Below are 14,869 nucleotides of genomic sequence, written 5' to 3'. Positions count from 1 at the left end.
GTCAGCCACTCTTGTTATCTGAGAATATTTATACTTTGATCCTAGATATTCACTCATTGTACTCATGCTTTCTCTGTGTAGTACTTGTACTGTTCTTGTTAATATTATACATTTGTGACTTGTTGTGAATTTAACTTTATATTTTTGTATTTTCAATTATAATCATATATATATATATATAAAATAGAACACCTTACCTACTCAGGTCTACCGAAGACTTGTACTGTGCCATGGCACCACACCATTTACAGACCAGATGCTACTTCCGGCCGGGGCCGGGCATCCTAAAATCCCGTCTCGCGCTTCTTTCCCCAACAGTGACACATCCTGAATCAGGAAACAAAATAAACGACAGCTTTTGATTGGTTAAAATAAAGATATTAGGTCCTGACGGTACCATGACGTCACGACGTACACTGCCTGCGTAGATCAGCAGATACTGGGAAAGCCAAGGAGGATGGTGGGGAGAGCGGCCGCGGTTAAGAAGATAGAAACGGACGCTGGGAAATGCAGTCCAAGATTGAAGAGAGAGGGTGGGGTTAAACGTATAGCAGCGGGCGCTGGGAAAGCGAGTCCTGAATCGGGGGCGGGATTAGGATGGAAAAGCAGACTGGATAAACCCAAGCCAGGCCTTGATCGGAAAAGGGGCGGGGCTAGATTTTTTTTTCCGGGCGAGAGTGTGGCTGGCCTTTGTGCCTGCGGAAATGATATGGTTGGTGGTGAGATTTTGAATAAGTGTGCGTGACCTAAGGAAGTGACGTGTGGCTATTGTTTGAGATCGAGTTAATTTACTTAAGTTACAGTGAGAAGCAGTACACACGTGGTGGAGGTGGCTGGACTAAGGACGGAGTGTTGCCGGTGAGAGTTATCTTGTTTTCTAGGTATGTAAAATCTTTTATTGCCTGCTGTGTGAGGTTTATGTTTGGTGGTTTGTCACGGGCTGAGAACCTGGGGAACCAGACTTCAACTTCTACTGATGCTCTTTGTGACCTTGGGCAAGTCACCTAACCGTCCATTTTCTTCGGTACAAACTTTTTTTTAACTTTTAAGCCCGCTGGCAACAAGGATTTTTTTTTCATGAGATGTGGATCTGCTGAGATAAGTCTAGTAGTCGGGGGGGGGGGGGGGGGGGAAGTAAAAGTCGGATCCTTCCAGTCCTACTTTAAAACAGAGTGCTGTTCTACCTCGACTGCTGCTGCTAATTTCGGTATTCCGCGAGCCCTCGCAGTGATGCACTCTATTCTTTGCGTCCGGATCCCGCGCTACAGAAAGTGCCGCATCAAGTACATTTTGCCCCTCCGGTGGGAATGAGTGGTGGATCTGGCCCCCTTTGAGGGACTGGTGTTAAGTTCGGAAAACTAATTATAATTTATTTGTTATGCTATTAACCTATGTATGTAAGGTTTTACTGTTTTGTAAACCCGCTTTGAACCTGGACTAAGGGATTTTAATGGATAAGTAGTTTATAGGTGGGTCCTGCCCTTCAGAGGAGAATGAGTGCTGTATCTGATGTTGCCAGATGGCAAAAACATGTCTAACCCAATAGTAATATGAATATTGAGGTAAATATGACTATTATATTTTCGAGTAGTCTTTAAAATTAATTTATCAAGATACTTATGCTGCACAAGCTGACATGTTTGGAAACAATTTGAAATGCTACCAACAATAAAGAACATGGATGCAGTAGCCTTTCATCCCCCCCCCCCCCCTCTTCTATACAAGTGCATTTCCTCCTCTCTGTGTCTCCCTGCTCATCTTGTAGCACATTGCTCTCTCTCTTTGCTACTGACTTATTTATTTATTAGGATTTATTTACTGCCTTTTTGAAGGCATTCACTCAAGGCAGTGTACAGTAAGAATAGATGAAACATGAGAAACGGGCAATTAGAGCAGTAAAAATATTCAACTAACAATACAAAGTATGGCATTGTATACTACTTGCAATGTCAACACAATACGTAATTCATGTGGATGGCAGCCACTCAAAACTCAAAGTCCTGGATTTCAAGCGAGCTGATTTTAACAAAATGGGGGAATACCTGAGGAAGGAGCTGATGGGCTGGGATGACATACAAGAAGTGGAAGGACAGTGGTCCAGGCTGAAAGAAGTAATAAACAGGGCCACAGACCTTTATGTAAGGAGAGTAAATAAAAGCAAGAGAAAAAGGAAAGCAAGTGGCTGAGAAAATAAAGATTAAAGAGTTAGCGTTCCAGAAATATAGAAAATCTCAAGAGGAGGAACACGGGGAGGAATACCGGATGAAACTGAAAGAAGCCAAGAGAGAGGTACGTCTGGCAAAGGCGCAAGCGGAAGAACAAATGGCTAGAAATGTAAGGAGGGGAGACAAAAACTTCTTCAGGTATATTAGTGAAAGGAGAAAGACTAAAAGATACAGCGAAACGCAATGTAGAAAATGATGAAGAAAAAGCCAATTTGCTAAATAGATACTTTTGTTCTGTTTTCACTGAAGAAAATCCTGGGGAAGGACCGAGAGGGACTGGCAAAAGTACACCTGAGAATGAAGTGGATAGAGCACCGTTCACGGAAGAGAGTGTGTATCAACAACTTGGAAAGCTAAAGGTGGACAAAGCCATGGGACCAGACGGGATCCACCCCAGAATTCTGAGGGAGCTCAGAGAGGTTCTGGCGGGTCCTCTTAAAGATTTGTTTAATAAATCCTTGGAGACGGGAGAGGTTCCGAGGGATTGGAGAACGACGGAGGTGGTCCCTCTTCACAAAAGTGGTGATAGGGAAGAAGCTGGAAACTACAGGCCGGTAAGCCTCACTTCGTTTATTGGAAAAGTAATAGAAGCGATGCTGAAGGAAAGGATAGTGAATTTCCTGAAAGCCAATAAGTTGCAAGATCCGAGACAACATGGTTTCACCAAAGGGAAATCGTGCCAAATGAATCTCATTGAATTCTTTGACTGGGTGACAGGAGAATTAAATCAAGGACGTGCTATGGACGTAATCTACTTAGATTTCAGCAAGGCTTTTGACACGGTTCCCCACAGGAGGCTCTTAAATAAACTAGACGGGCTGACGATAGGACCCGAAGTGGTAAACTGGATTAGGAACTGGTTGACAGGCAGACGCCAAAGGGTGGTGGTGAATGGAGTTCGCTCGGAGGAGGGAAAGGTGAGTAGTGGAGTGCCTCAGGGATCGGTGCTGGGGCCGATTCTGTTCAATATATTTGTGAGTGACATTGCCGAAGGGTTACAAGGTAAAGTTTGCCTTTTTGCGGATGACACCAAGATTTGCAACAGAGTGGACACCCCGGAGGGAGTGGAAAACATGAAAAAAGATCTGAAGAAGCTAGAAGAATGGTCTAACGTTTGGCAATTAAAATTCAATGTGAAGAAATGCAAAGTGATGCACTTAGGGAGTAGAAATCCAAGGGAGATGTATGTGTTAGGCGGGGAGAGTCTGATAGGCACGGACGGGGAGAGGGATCTTGGGGTGATAGTATCTGAGGACCTGAAGGCGACGAAACAGTGCGACAAGGCGGTGGCCGTAGCTAGAAGATTGCTAGGCTGTATAGAGAGAGGAGTGACCAGCAGAAGAAAGGAGGTTTTAATGCCCCTGTATAAGACGTTGGTGAGGCCCCACCTGGAGTATTGTGTTCAGTTTTGGAGGCCGTACCTTGCGAAGGATGTTAAAAAAAAAATGGAAGCGGTGCAAAGAAAAGCTACGAGGATGGTATGGGATTTGCGTTCCAAGACGTATGAAGAGAGACTTGCTGACCTGAACATATATACCCTGGAGGAAAGGAGGAACAGGGGTGATATGATACAGACGTTCAAATATTTGAAAGGTATTAATCCGCAAACGAATCTTTTCCGGAGATGGGAAGGCGGTAGAACGAGAGGACATGAAATGAGATTGAAGGGGGGCAGACTCAGGAAAGATGTCAGGAAGTATTTTTTTCACAGAGAGGGTGGTGGACGCTTGGAATGCCCTCCCGCGGGAAGTGGTGGAGATGAAAACAGTAACGGAATTCAAAAATGCATGGGATATGCATAAAGGAATCCTGTGCAGAAGAAATGGATCCTCAGAAGCTTAGCTGAAATTGGGTGGCGGAGCAGGTGGGGGGAAGAGGGGTTGGTGGTTGGGATGCTAGGATAGGGGAGGGCAGACTTATACGGTCTACACCAGAGCCGGTGATGGGAGGCGGGACTGGTGGTTGGGAGGCGGGAAATATACTGCTGGGCAGACTTAAACGGTCTGTGCCCTGAAAAAGACAGGTACAAATTCAAGGTAAGGTATACACCTATGAGTTTATCTTAGGCAGACTGGATGGACCACACAGGTCTTTTTCTGCCGTCATCTACTATGTTACTATGTAATAGAACATTATAATTGGTTGTGAAGGGTAAGGCAAAGTTGTAACATATAGATGGGTAATAAAGTAGGAAGAATTAGAGAGTAAGGTGACTTATTTGAAGAAAGTTGCACATGAGGTCATAGAGATGGTTAAATATTATCTCAGCTAGGGTAGGAGTGGATTTGCATGTCCCGCAGCAGTGATGCAGCTTGAAATGAATATTTATACTGTAATCACGTAATCATCTGAATCATAATTAGCATTAGCATCATAATCAAACAAGGAGCATATTCATAGTATTTATATAATCAGCAGCATAATCACAATCCTATATAATAAAACGCACCTCCAACGTTCTGAAGCGGACTGCGTGGCTGCGGCATTCCTGCTCTCTGGCTGCAGCTACTAAACCGACGTCACATAGTTCCGGGTACGTCAGCGGCACGAGGCCCCGCCCCTGCTGTCCTTGCTGCAACACCACGTGTGTTGTCCCCCCCCTAGGTCGAACGACAGCAGCACGAAGCGCCGCCGCCCCCAGGCATGCAGGCTCGGCCCTTCTCTCTCTGTTAGCTCTGGTCCCGCCCGCATTTCCTGTTTCTGCAATGAGGGCGGGTCCAGAGCTAACGGAGAAGGGCCGAGGCTGCACGCATTTTAACGCTGCTTGGTAAGTGTGAAGATGATTTTACAAATTTGCAGGGAGGAGGGAGGGAGGGAGGAAGGACCCTGGAACTCGGAGAGAGACAGGGAGGGAGGGGGACAACCCTGGAATTCGGAGGGAAGGAGGGGGACGACCCTGGAATTCGGAGGGAGGGAGGGGGGCCCATGGCACACTCATTCTCACACACACACACACTCTCACAGACGCACTCGCACCCAGTCTCACTCTCTCTCTGTAACACACACACAGTCGCACTTTCACTCTCTCACACACAGGCTGTCTCACACGCACTCTCACAAACATACACACTCCGAGGAAAACCTTGCTAGCACCCATTTCATTTGTGTCAGATATGAGCCATCCCCACAAACCCCTCCTCCTCCACGCTCCCAATCCACCACACACAAACTACCTCTGTGACACACATGAACCTTCACACACAGACACACAACCCCCCCCCCCCCCAAACAACAGAAAAAAACACGCACGGAGGCATGCGTACTCACCCCCTCTCTATATCACCCCTGCAACAATAACCACCCTCAAAGCCACCCCCCACATCCTCCCACTTTGCCAGCACGGGACATCCCCAAAACTCCCGCCCCCCTCCCCTTAAACCACAACCCTCTCAGTTCTCCACCCCCTTTCATTGTGAAAAACACACTTCCTTGTCATGAAGCAGATGAAGCCATTATGTATGGGTTGTGTCCATCAACCAGCACGGGAAGATAGAGAGCACTCAACTTTTCACAGTGCCTCATGGCCAGCCAGCTCCACTGCCTCTTCAGTATTCTCTATCTCCCCAAGCAGGGTGGCTGCAGCTTCTTCGAGCTCCATCAAAAATCTGCCTGGGGGTGGCTCCTGGCTTGCCAGTTGTTAGCCGGGGTGTTAGAGGCTATAGCAGCTTCACTTTGAAGGCACTTTGAAGCCCTTTCCCTGCCTTACCCATGCCCCCGTGGATGTGGACATATTAGCTTGCTTTTCCCTGTCCTTCCCCACTCAGTAGATGCAGGCACATTGGTTCGCCTTTCCCACTCATCTGAGCCTCTGCAGTTCTTATTACCTCTGCTTTCCTCACAGTGTTAAAAAAAAAATAATGGAACAGAGGTTTTCCTTTGATTCTTCTATGGGACCGGAGCTGTGATACTCGGTCCGGTGAGGTAAGAGTGTTTTCTAACTCCTCCGGGGTGGGCCCGCGATGGGGGCATTTTTGGCGTGAAACCGCCATTTTGAATTTTCCCGCCGTTTTCGGCAATGGCTGCAGTGAATGTAAAGCGCTGTTCCCGATGTGGCAAGCACAAATCAGCAGCGGGGCTCTGTAAATCGTGCTGTACAGGTGTAAGAGCCGGCCCGAGCATGGCGAGCGATGATTCTTCCCGCTCAGAGCTGGCAGCGGACGCCATTTTGAATTCTCCGCATGGCGCGGCCTCCGTAGAGACGGAGAGCCCTGAGCCGGGGGGGAGGGGGGACCTCGAATTGAGGCTATTCAGGGAGCGGCTAGCCCCGGACGGGATCTGGGTGCCCAGGGCGAGTTTTTCTCCCCTGATTTTGTGTTATTTTTGCATAAAGCATACATGCTGAAAAGAGCTCTCCCTCAAGGGTCGTCTGAGGCCCCTTCTATTGTCTTCCCCTCCCCCGGTGGATTCTGGCCTGGGACTGCCCGCTGAGGCTATTTTCCCTGATAATTGGCATAAAGAAAAGCGTAGAAGGGCTAATTCCCCTTCAGATTGTGGTGCACCTCTAGGCCTGGAGTTTAGGGGCGACCCTCTCAGTGATGGTGCACTGGCCCCCTCCTCGCTTCCTGTCATCGGAGGGCGTCTTTCCCTCTTTGCCGAGGAGTGGGCCAATATTTCCTCAGATCAGTGGGTTCTGGACCTGATCAGAGATGGCTACAGAATAGAATTCAATGCCCCAGTAAGAGACTTGTTTGTAGAGTCCTGATGCGGTTCTGCCGCCAAACAGGCGGCGGTAGAGGAGACTTTGCAAGGTCTGATTCAGTTAGGGGCCGTGTCCCTGGTACTTCCCGCCGAACACGGCTACGGCCGATACTCCATCTACTTTGTGGTGCCGCGAAAAGGTGGGTCTTTTCGCCCTATTCTGGACTTAAAAGAATTAATCAAGTCCCTGAGAGTGCAGCATTTCCACATGGAAACCCTGCGCTCCGTCATTGCTGCGGTACAGCCAGGAGAGTTTCTCACGTCTCTAGACCTGAAAGAAGCTTACTTGCACATACCAATTTGGCCCCCACACCAGAAGTTTCTGAGGTTTGCGGTGTTGGGATAACATTTCCAATTCCGGGCCTTGCCTTTTGGCCTTGCCACAACTCCCCGAACCTTTTCTAAGGTAATGGTGGTAGTAGCTGCTTTGCTCAGGTGAGAAGGTATCAGGGTTCACCCGTACCTAGACGACTGGCTCATCAGAGCAGACTCTGTAACAGAGGCTATCAAGCTACAGCCAGAGTGGTCTCAGTACTTCAATCTCTAGGCTGGGTCGTCAATATGGCCAAAAGTCACCTGACCCCCTTGCAATCTCTAGAATATTTGGGGGCCAGGTTCGACACAGACTCGGGCTATGTATTCCTATTTTCTTGCCCTCCTTTGATAAGGAGGAGTTTCCAGAATCTTTTGGGCAGTTGCACCTGTTGGATGTGCGCAGGACTCTGCTGCAGTATCTGCGAGTTACTATCTCTTTCAGGATCTATGATCATCTGTTTGTTTTGCTATCAGGTCCTTGCAGAGGGTCTCCAGCGACTAAAGCCACTATTGCCCGCTGGCTCAAAGAAACTATCTTTTCAGCTTATCTGCTTGCTGGCCGGTCTCCGCATGTAGCCTTTAAGGCGCATTCTACCAGAGCGATTTCTTCCTCTTGGGCTGAAACTGGAGCACTCTCTTGTCAAGAGATATGCAGTGCAGCAACATGGGCTTCTAAGCTCTCTTTTACCCGACATTACAGGCTGGATGTGGCTGCTAGGAGGGATGCGCGTTTTGGAGCACAAGTGCTAGCGCGTGGTGTGACCTGTTCCCACCCTATATAGGGATTGCTTTGTTACATCCCATACGTAATGGCTTCATCTGCTTGATGACAAGGAAGGGAAAATTAGGTTATTACCTTGGTAATTTTCTTTCCTTTAGTCATAGCAGATGAAGCCATGAGCCCTCACTGTATGATTGTCTGTATGATGTGATTCTGTTTCAGGTTCTGTTCTTGTTTCCTGAAGTTTCTTCCTTGGGAGAAAGTTGGAAGTCTTCAGGATTCATGTTCACTTATAGGAGGATGAGTCCATTCCCTCCAGTTTATGTTTTGGAGGATGAGTTTATTCCCTCCAGGAGGTTGCATATATCCCCTCCAGTTATACAATAAGGAGGACGAGTTTATTCCCTCCAGGAGGATGTGTTCATTCCCTCCTTTTGAGTTCATGCCCTTGTTAAGGAGCCATCGTTCGCTGTGAGGAAAGTTCATGTTCCCATTGCGGTTTGCCATACTGCTTTGGAAGCTTCAAATACTGAAGAGGCAGTGGAGCTAGCTGGCCATGAGGCACTGTGAAAAGTTGAGTGCTCTCTATCTCCCCCTGCTGGTTGATGGACACAACCCATACGTAATGGCTTCATCTGCTATGACTAAAGGAAAGAAAATTACCAAGGTAAGAACCTAATTTTCCCACAATATCACAAAACCACAGACACTCGCCCCCAACCTCCCAGTACACCCCACCCTCTCTCACTTACACACACACACAAACTCTCTCTCTTATACACACACAGACACACTCTCTCACACACACACAGTATAGCTCTGTGACACACATGACCTTTCACTAACACAAACAGACACACAACCACCACCCCCTGCCGTCCCCCCCCCCCAAAAAACACACAAACACATACACTCATGCGGAACATGGATGGATGCACACTTCATCTCTCTCTCTCTCTATATCATCCCAGAAACAATAACCACCTTCAAGGCCACACAACACTTCACCCCACTTTGCCAGCACGAGACATCCCCCCCAATCCCCCCCCAAACAAAAATAAAACCGCACCACAGTAATACGAGCCAGCAACAACATGGCCAACCCCCCCCCCCCCCCCCCCAAAAAAAAAAAAAAAACCCTGACCCACCCTCCAAGCCCCCTGCCACACCCTCTCAGATCACCTTCCTCCTCCTTGGTGAGAAACACAGACACTAGCACCCAGTCCGCCCCACCCTTTCCCACTTTCACACACACACTCTGTGTCACACACACAGTGATGCAGACTCACAGATTGCCAAACACGGCCCCTCCCCAACCTATGTCCCCCCCAGACTAGCAAGACTCCTGAACCTGTAAGATAAAAACAATACAACCCAACAGCCAACCCCTCCAAGTTCACCAGACACCCCCCCACAAAGTTACACACGCAATAAACCATAATAAACACACACACGCTGATACTCCCCCCCCCCCCACCCTCTGTCACTTCCACACACACATAATATATTTGTGACACACATGATCTTTGTCTCTCACCCACACAACCACCGCCCCCCCCCCCCCCCCCAAAAAAAAACCGCACAAAACAAAACACTGATGCGCAACATGGAGGCATGGGCACTCACTCTCTCCTCGTCACACCCTCTCAGTTCACCCCCCCCTCCCCCCCCCCCCACCATTCTGAGACACACATACAAAATCACACAGACACTCACCCCCAACCTCCAAGTCAACACAACCCCCTCACTTTCACACACACACAAACTATCTCTGTGAGACGCACACACACACACTCTGTGACATACACACACACACGGCCTCACAGATCGCCACACACGCCCCCTACCCACCACATCATCTCTCACACATACTCCTTCCCATGCATCACTCTGACACACACATACTCCATGTAACTGTCAGACTTTGTCTCCTAACAGAGTACTACAATAAATAATTGAAAATACATGAGAATTGTGACACTGCCCATTTCATTTCTAGCAGAACACTGCACACACAAAAAACAACTGTGCCACCAAATAACATTACAACCAACACAACAAATAAATAAAAAAACAAAAACTATTACACGCAACACAAAAATGTAAATTAATCATTACCATGACAGCACAATTATCCTAAATATCCCTTTCAAAATAATTGCAAAAAACAAATACCTTACTAGCGTTTCATTGGTCTCAGAAACTGGCCTTTTTTACTTATATTAATATAATCAGCATTAGCATCATAATACTGTAATCATCATAATCATCTGCAGCATCATAAACAGCATAACCAGCAGCATAATCATCACTATATTAATATTTTCAAACTATTATCATTTTTCTTTTTCATAAAAAGTAGACACATTAATTTGTGTAAGTAGTCTCTTAGCAGTCCACAAGAGAAGTCAGAAATACAGTTCAAACTTAATTGTGCTTAGGGTTAACCTCAGTGTTTAAAACGAAAAACCATGCACATAAGAATTGAATGAACAAATTAAAACACTAAGCTTGAAAGGGTCTGTTTGAAGCAGATTAGGAGAGATTAGGACATTTGTGAGGTAAGTGAACATTATTTTGCACTGCTTTGGGATCTTAAATTTTGGGGTTTAAAGGATGGGGCTGTAGGTTATTGATAGGCAGAATTTTTAAAAAGAGGCAAACTAGTCTTCAAACCCTGTTCCCCCCAGTTTTAAATCTTGAACTTTGTACCACATCATTAACAGCCTCTAGCATGCACAGCATGGCCTAGTTCAGTCATAGGAGAAAAGAAGAGAGAATTGAGCATTATTAACTAAGTGCACATCCCTTTTCCCATAGTTTTAAACTGAAACTTTTTCTAGAGGTAGAAACTTAGCAGCCAAAGAAAAAGGATAGTAGCAAGGCTCAAAATTTATTCTAACAGACAGTTATTTTCTATTCTTTGGCTGATGGAGAGTTAGTACTGCTACTTATTGAATTAGTGTTAATGTGTAAGGAAGAAGAATATTTGCAAAAGTTAAGGGCAATTTGATTACTGAGCTAGTTTGAAAGGGTCCTTTTGAAGCAGTCCCCTTAGATTTAAAACAATATGGAAAGGATAGTAGCAAGGCTCAAAATTTGTTCTGACCAGTTTTTGTTTTTTGTTCTTTGACAGTCAGAAACCACCATCTTGCAAAGCTCCTTTCATCAACCAAGGAACTATGCAGACATACTGTGTTGAAGACACACCAATATGTTTTTCAAGATGTAGTTCTTTATCATCATTGTCATCAGCTGAAGATGAAATAGGATATTGTCAGGAGACTCCACTAATGTTTAGCCGATGTACATCTGTTAGTTCTTTAGATAGCTTTGAGATCTATTCAGTTGTTAGCTCTGTTCAGAGTGAGTCTTGCAGTGGAATGCTAAGTGGTATTATAAGTCCCAGTGACCTTCCAGATAGCCCTGGACAAACAATGCCACCAAGCAGAAGTAAAACACCACCTCAAACGCTCCAGTTAAAGAAAGAAGCAGCTAAAAATAAAGAACCTCCTACAGAGAAAAGAGAATCTGGTCCAAAACGATCAACTATAAATGCAGCAGTTCAGAGAGTTCATGTACTTCCTTATGCAGATACATTGTTGTACTTTGCTTCTGAAAGTACACCAGATGGTTTTTCTTGTGCATCAAGTCTAAGTGCTCTCAGTCTCGATGAGCCATATATTCCAAAGGATACAGAACTAAGGATCATGCCTCCTGTGCATGAGCACGACCATGGAAGTGACGGAGAATCTGAAAAAGCTAAAGATGCAAATTATTGCCAAGAGAAAAGGGAAGAGAAGCCTTTTGAACCTGAAAAAGACATTCTGGATGAGTCTGACGATGATATTGATTTACTGGAAGAATGTATCTTTTCAGCTATGCCTACACAGTCTTTAAGAAAAAAATAAGAAACCTTCACAAACCTCCACTTCAAAAATACCTCCATCTGTGGCCAGGAAACCAAGCCAGCTGGCAGTTTATAAACTACTTCCCTCACAAGACAGGCTTCACAATCAAAAGCATGTTAGCTTCACACATACAGATGATATTCCAGGGGTTTATTGTGTTGAAGGCACACCAATAAACTTTTCAACTGCTACAACACTAAGCGACCATAGAATCACCACCAAATGAATCTACAAATGCAGAAAATGTTAAAATGGGGCATTCTATCTTCTCAGTTTGAAAGGAGAGATAGTATTCCTACAGAAGTACAGATGTAGGAAGCAATTCAGCTGTTGTTATCCCAGAATTAGATGATAAAAAAAAGAAGGTGATATTCTTGCCGAGTGCATTCATTCTGCCATGCCAAAAGGGAACAGTCACAAACCTTATAGAGTGTATATTCCTTCCTATCCTAGACCTGTTATATGATATATTAGGCCTGTAAGATGGCCTTGCTGGCTCTGTTTTCCTATCCTTGCTGTCTTCAGCATATTTTTAGTTTCTTCCTGTGGCTGCATGTAAGCAACAGTGCTTTATCAGTAAATGGAAAGTACATATCACATGCCAAGGAGAAACTCAGGAGGAAATGAGGCTATGCAGTCCATATATGGCAGATATAATTGGATATAACCTTGGTGGTGATGAGAGACTGAGGACCCTTCAAAGAAGAAGTTGTTCCTCTCAGGACACCAGGAGGCATATTTTCAAAGCACTTTGGGAGGCTAAGTTCCATAGGTTTCTATGGAACTTTGGGAGGCTAAGTGCTTTGAAAATGAGCCCGCAGGAGGCTTTTTTTTTTTAAAGCACTTAGCCTTCCAAAGTTCCATAGAAACCTATGGAACTTTGGAAGGCTAAGTGCTTTGAAAATGAGCCCCTATGTGTCTTATAATATTTATTTGCATGCTGTACCGATAAGGAATTAGCTAATTGCCACAAAGTGTGCATGTGTACACGAGGAGAGGATGATACAATGTAGGAAATTGCCATATATGTATACATATAAAAAATTACAGAATATTACAGGAAAATCCATATATGACCATAAGTTAGTTTAGGAGAAATCACATGATTTGGGTGAAACAAAACTTACAACAGTATATATGTGATGGCTAAGAAAGTTTTTGCTGAGCAGTTTTGTTCAGTCTGTGACAACCTGCTACTGGGTGACAACCTGCTCCAGAGAGAGCAATTATTTTGTATTGGCTTAGTGAGATGCCAATAAAGATTTTTACCGGTTGCGCCTATATCTAAGTCTGATTGTCTCTCTTATTCCAGCCTCTAGGGCTGAAGTGTTTTTCCCCTCCCCAGGGATAAGGGACAGGAATACACATTAGGGTCAAAAAGATAATGGATCAGATTCACATTGGTTCTTTTTCTTTGTCTGGAAATAGTAAAAGACAACAAGAGGGTGAAAGAAGCCAACATCAGTAAAACCAGTGCCCCAGACTACTGAGCATAGAGCTTCTACACAAAAAAACACTGAGGCAAAGAACAGTTTTTGAAGTGAAAGACCTTTATGGAGATTTCGGTAAAGATTCCAAGAAGCAAAACCTTAAAAATAGAAATTTTCCTGAAAAACTCCAAAATAATAAATGACATGTAAGGGGAACTTTTGCATTTGATTCTCCACATCATTATACACCAGTTGAGGGTACACCTTATTGCTTCTCGTGAAATGACTCCTTAAGTTCTCTAGACTTTGATGATGACGATGTTGACCTTTCCAGAGAAAACACAGAACAGTTGTCTTCAATTCAGCAGTCAACAGGCAGAAAGAAACACAGCTTAGTTCTGATCTTTGCATCTGCAAGCAAATATTACTTGCCTGAGAGGTTCTGAGAGAAGAGGACATTTCTCTGGTAAGTGAACACTTGTGCTTTGGGAACTTAAAGATTGGGGTTTAAAGGAGGAATTGTAGGTTAGTGACAGGCAGAATAAAAATATAAAACAGCAAACTTCATCAACTAATCTCCATACTATTTTCCCCCTAATTTTAAAACTTGAACTTTGTACCACAGCATTTCTCCCCCACTGCTAACTCCCGGCTCCGTTCCTTCTATCTCGCTGCTCCCTATGCCTGGAATAGACTCCCTCAGTCTCTGGCTGTCTTCAAGTCTAGGCTTAAAGCCCACCTCTTTGCTACTGCTTTCGACTCCTAACCATGACTCTCTTACTCAACATCCTCACTTATCACCCCTACCACTGCAATTTCCCCACCTCTAGCTGTCTGTTCAATTTAGATTGTAAGCTCTGTTGAGCAGGGACTGTCTTTCATGTTGATTTGTACAGCGCTGCATAAGTCTAGTAGCGCTATAGAAATGTTTAATAGTAGTAGTAGCCTCTAGCAGGCACTGCAGGACCTAGTTTAGTCTTCATCCCACCCACCCCTAGCACAAATCTTCATTTATAGTCAGTTATTGTAATTAGGATAACAAGCAAGTAGTGCTCATACAGAGTTTTAAAAACATTTCATTACCATCTAAGAAAGAAACACTAAATAAATCACACTATATATCACGTAGACTAAAAGACATTTTCATAAACTGGCTAATATTCTTTAGCAAGTTTTAAATTATTGAAAAACTCAAAAATACTAAGATGGCTTCAGCAGTCCAGCAGAGAGAGGGGGTCTATCCAGTCTTTTGCAATGAGTACATAAGTATTGCCATACTGGGAAAGACCAAAGGTCCATCAAACCCAGCATCCTGTTTCCAACAGTGGCCAATCCAGGTCACAAATACCTGGCAAGATCCCAAAAATGTACAAAACATTTTATACTGCTTATCCCAGAAATAGTGAATTTTCCCCAAGTCCATTTAATAATGGTCTATGGACTTTTTCTTTAGGAAGCTGTCCAAACCTTTTTTAAACTCTGCTAAGCTTAACCGCCTTTACCACATTATCTGGCAACAAATTCCAGAGTTTAATTACATGTTGAGTGAAGAAACATTTTCTCTGATTC

General features: G+C 44.8%; 2 protein-coding genes across 5 annotated transcripts in view; one reads left to right on the top strand and one right to left on the bottom strand.

Moving 5' to 3' along the window:
- LOC115463192 (oocyte zinc finger protein XlCOF22-like) overlaps nucleotides 1-310 on the bottom strand; it is a 44,165-nt gene extending 43,855 nt beyond the window's left edge. For both annotated transcript variants that reach the window (XM_030193480.1, XM_030193481.1), the window contains exon 1: nucleotides 198-310. The gene's annotated coding sequence lies outside the window, so the exon portion shown is untranslated. The remainder of the gene's footprint in view (nucleotides 1-197) is intronic.
- A 356-nt stretch (nucleotides 311-666) lies between these two features.
- Nucleotides 667-14,869, top strand: part of LOC115463191 (adenomatous polyposis coli protein-like) — a 45,489-nt gene continuing 31,286 nt past the window's right edge. Inside the window, exons 1-2 of one of the 3 annotated variants that reach the window (XM_030193479.1) lie at nucleotides 667-881; nucleotides 11,096-12,623. In XM_030193479.1, coding sequence (XP_030049339.1) covers nucleotides 11,142-11,870 — 729 coding nt within the window. In that variant the 5' untranslated portion in view covers nucleotides 667-881; nucleotides 11,096-11,141 and the 3' untranslated portion in view covers nucleotides 11,871-12,623. Of the gene's footprint in view, nucleotides 882-11,095; nucleotides 12,624-13,157; nucleotides 13,767-14,869 lie in introns of those variants that run through there. The other 2 variants (XR_003941012.1, XR_003941013.1) reach the window with 2 other exon arrangements.

Source organism: Microcaecilia unicolor, chromosome 2 (assembly GCF_901765095.1).
Source record: "Microcaecilia unicolor chromosome 2, aMicUni1.1, whole genome shotgun sequence".
In the NCBI taxonomy this organism is placed as follows: domain Eukaryota; kingdom Metazoa; phylum Chordata; class Amphibia; order Gymnophiona; family Siphonopidae; genus Microcaecilia; species Microcaecilia unicolor.
This window is presented reverse-complemented; position numbering and strand designations above follow the sequence as displayed.